This window comes from Pterocles gutturalis, unplaced genomic scaffold (genome assembly GCF_000699245.1).
Source record: "Pterocles gutturalis isolate BGI_N339 unplaced genomic scaffold, ASM69924v1 scaffold26384, whole genome shotgun sequence".
Taxonomy (NCBI): Eukaryota; Metazoa; Chordata; class Aves; order Pterocliformes; family Pteroclidae; genus Pterocles; species Pterocles gutturalis.
Window position 1 is genome coordinate 1 of NW_010133960.1, and position 2,663 is coordinate 2,663.

Sequence of the window (2,663 nt, forward strand, 5' to 3'; positions counted from 1 at the left end):
CAGCTCCTTCCCGAGTTCCCTGGGGTGCTTGGCTTCAGGTGCCCGGCCCTCTGCCCGTACCTGGTGACATGAGCATCAATGTGTCCTGGCCGCTGCCGGCTCCAGCCACGGGCACGCGGCAGGACTGATGCTCCATCGTTCCCCAGCACGCTAGGGATGCGGGATGCAGCCACTAAGCTTAGGCTCTGCCTGGAGCTGGGATGGTGGGGTGATGGGTAGGACTTAGATCCCATCGCTGAAGCCGAGGCTGCCAGTCATCTTGGTTGCAGTGTGCCAGGACCATTGGGCAAATGTTAGTGTGTTGATGCCATTTTCCTGGCCCAGAGCAAGTGTCATTTCTCCCCTCAGGATCTATTGCAAGGTCCCCCCGAGGCTCCCCGTTTCCTCCCCTTTTCTTGACCCTGACATTCCCAGTGCCCATCCAAGCATCTGCCCCAGCCAACACTGGGAGCTCTTCTCTGATGAAGCTGCCCTCAGTCCCTGGGCTAGGGGGGTCCCAGTAGGGTGGGGGTCCCTGGCTTTGGTCAGCACCTCACTGCTCATCCCGCCTTCTCGTTTCTCCGCAGGTGCCGGCGAGTCTGGGAAGAGCACCATTGTCAAACAGATGAAGTGAGTGGTCCCCACACCATCGCTGCGGCCAACACCGCGCAGACCTTGGCCGCGGGCTCCAAACCGGTTGCAGTCACGGAATGTTCCCTATCGGTGTTGCCACAGAGCGTGGGTGGGGGGCAGCACCCCACGGTGCCCTGCCAAGGGCTGACCTTGCCCCTGTCTCTCCCCTGCCCCCAGGATCATCCATGAGGATGGCTACTCGGAGGAGGAGTGCCGGCAGTACAAAGCCGTGGTCTACAGCAACACCATTCAGTCCATCATGGCCATCATCAAGGCGATGGGGAACCTGCAGATCGACTTTGGAGACTCCTCCAGAGCGGTGGGTGCCCTCTTGCTCCTACCACGCTATGCCTGACAGGGGTGGGGGTTCCTGGCGGGAAAAAGCAGATGTCCCCAAAGCTGGACTGGGATGAAGGGTGGCCCTGCCCAAGCCCTGCTGCTTCCTGGCTGTCTGGGACCTTCTGTCCCTCATGCTGAGGATGGGGGCACCTAAAGCATAACCTGTGGGTGGCATGCCCTGGCATGGCCCGCGATGGGTGCAGAGGTGGGGGTCCTGCTGCTCCCCTTGGGTCTCGTTCCCATCCACTGCTGGAGCTCCTGTCCCACTTTCCAGGTGGGACACGGAGGGCTCTGGTCAGATCCTTTGGGGCAGAGTGAGCTTTGATAACCCTGTGCCGGAGCTCAAACCCTGGTTTTTCCCCGCAGGACGATGCTCGGCAGCTGTTCGCGCTGTCCTGCACTGCCGAGGAGCAGGGCATCATGCCGGAGGACCTGGCCAATGTTATCCGGAGGTTGTGGGCTGACAACGGGGTCCAGGCGTGTTTTAACCGCTCTCGAGAGTACCAGCTGAATGACTCTGCTGCCTAGTGAGTACCCATGCTCCTCTCTCCAGCTCGGATGGATCGCAGCCCTGTGGCCGCGTCGCTTTTATTGAGTAACGGAAAATCCCCCCGGGGGCTGCTTGTCCCCTTTGCCGGGCTTGGGGGCTGGTGCTGCCACTTCCTGCCCCGCGCTGGGGCTGAGCCAGAGCAGAACTGGGAAGACGGATGTTTCGAAAGCTGTTTCCTCCTCTGGTGGGGTGCTGCCTCCCCAGGGAGGGGGCACCGGGGCATCCATCTCCTGCCTCTGCTCCGTGCCCATGGCCCTTCCCCGGGGATGCTCTCCCTTGGCCTCTGCACCCTGAGATGGGTCCCCTCGTGTGAGCACAGCCGGGCGTCCTGCCCATCCCCATGCCGGTGGGCATGGGCCGTGAAGGCAAGGAAAAGCCCCAGAGGAAGCACTGAGGACCCTTATATCAGAGTAGGATGAATAGGATGTACCAAGAGGGTTTTCTTTTTTCTTTTTAAATTAGTTTATATGGAAGGACTCTGCATTACGCTGGTGTATTAGCCGGCAAACTAGTGTTTAGGCAGATAAATTGCCTGCATCTGGTTGGGTTTATCCCTGAAAGAGATTTAATAAATCAGTTAATCTGCCTAAAGTATGATTGCTGAAAGGGTGGCGCGGCCGAGGCTGTGCGTGGCTCGCACGGTGCCCTCCTGCCCTCTCTGCCCGGACCCCGGTGGTAAAGCAGTGCCGAGAGGAGGTCGTGGTGTGCCAGGAAAACCCTGCCAAGGCTGGCCTCCCTGGGGATTGAGCACCCTTGGGACTTGCTGCCATCCTGGGGGCTGCTTGGCCTCCCCCCTGCCAGTCCAGCCCTTCCCTCCCACTTGGCACCAGCGGGTCCCTGTTCTGCCCTGAGGTCACCGGGGGGAAGAGGTGGCAGGAAAGCTCCCGGCAAGTGCCAGCCCTGGAGAAGTGCTTTCCTCCGGTGCTGCAGCTTTCGCTTCCTTCTGCCTGTCCCCCAGCCCCTGTCCCCCACAGGCCTATCGGTCCCCAGCTTGTGCCGGTGGTGCCGCCAGTGCCGGTTGGGAGACCTGGGGGGTGCCTGGCAGCATGGTTTGAGCAAATCCATCTGCAAGGTGTCTGCACGTTGAGTATCGCTGTGAGAGCATTTATGGAGCGTTTGGCACATTGCAGGGGTTGGACAAGCATTAATTAGGACCCCCCTC

The 2,663-nt window shown here is 60.5% G+C and overlaps 1 protein-coding gene across 1 annotated transcript in view; it reads left to right on the forward strand.

Moving 5' to 3' along the window:
* Window positions 1-571: 571 nt before the first annotated feature.
* LOC104467599 (guanine nucleotide-binding protein G(i) subunit alpha-2) overlaps window positions 572-2,663 on the forward strand; it is a gene marked incomplete at its 3' end in the record, with an annotated part of 4,760 nt that continues 2,668 nt past the window's right edge. The window contains exons 1-3 of the mRNA XM_010081430.1: window positions 572-609; window positions 790-931; window positions 1,318-1,478. Coding sequence (XP_010079732.1) covers window positions 605-609; window positions 790-931; window positions 1,318-1,478 — 308 coding nt within the window. The remainder of the gene's footprint in view (window positions 610-789; window positions 932-1,317; window positions 1,479-2,663) is intronic.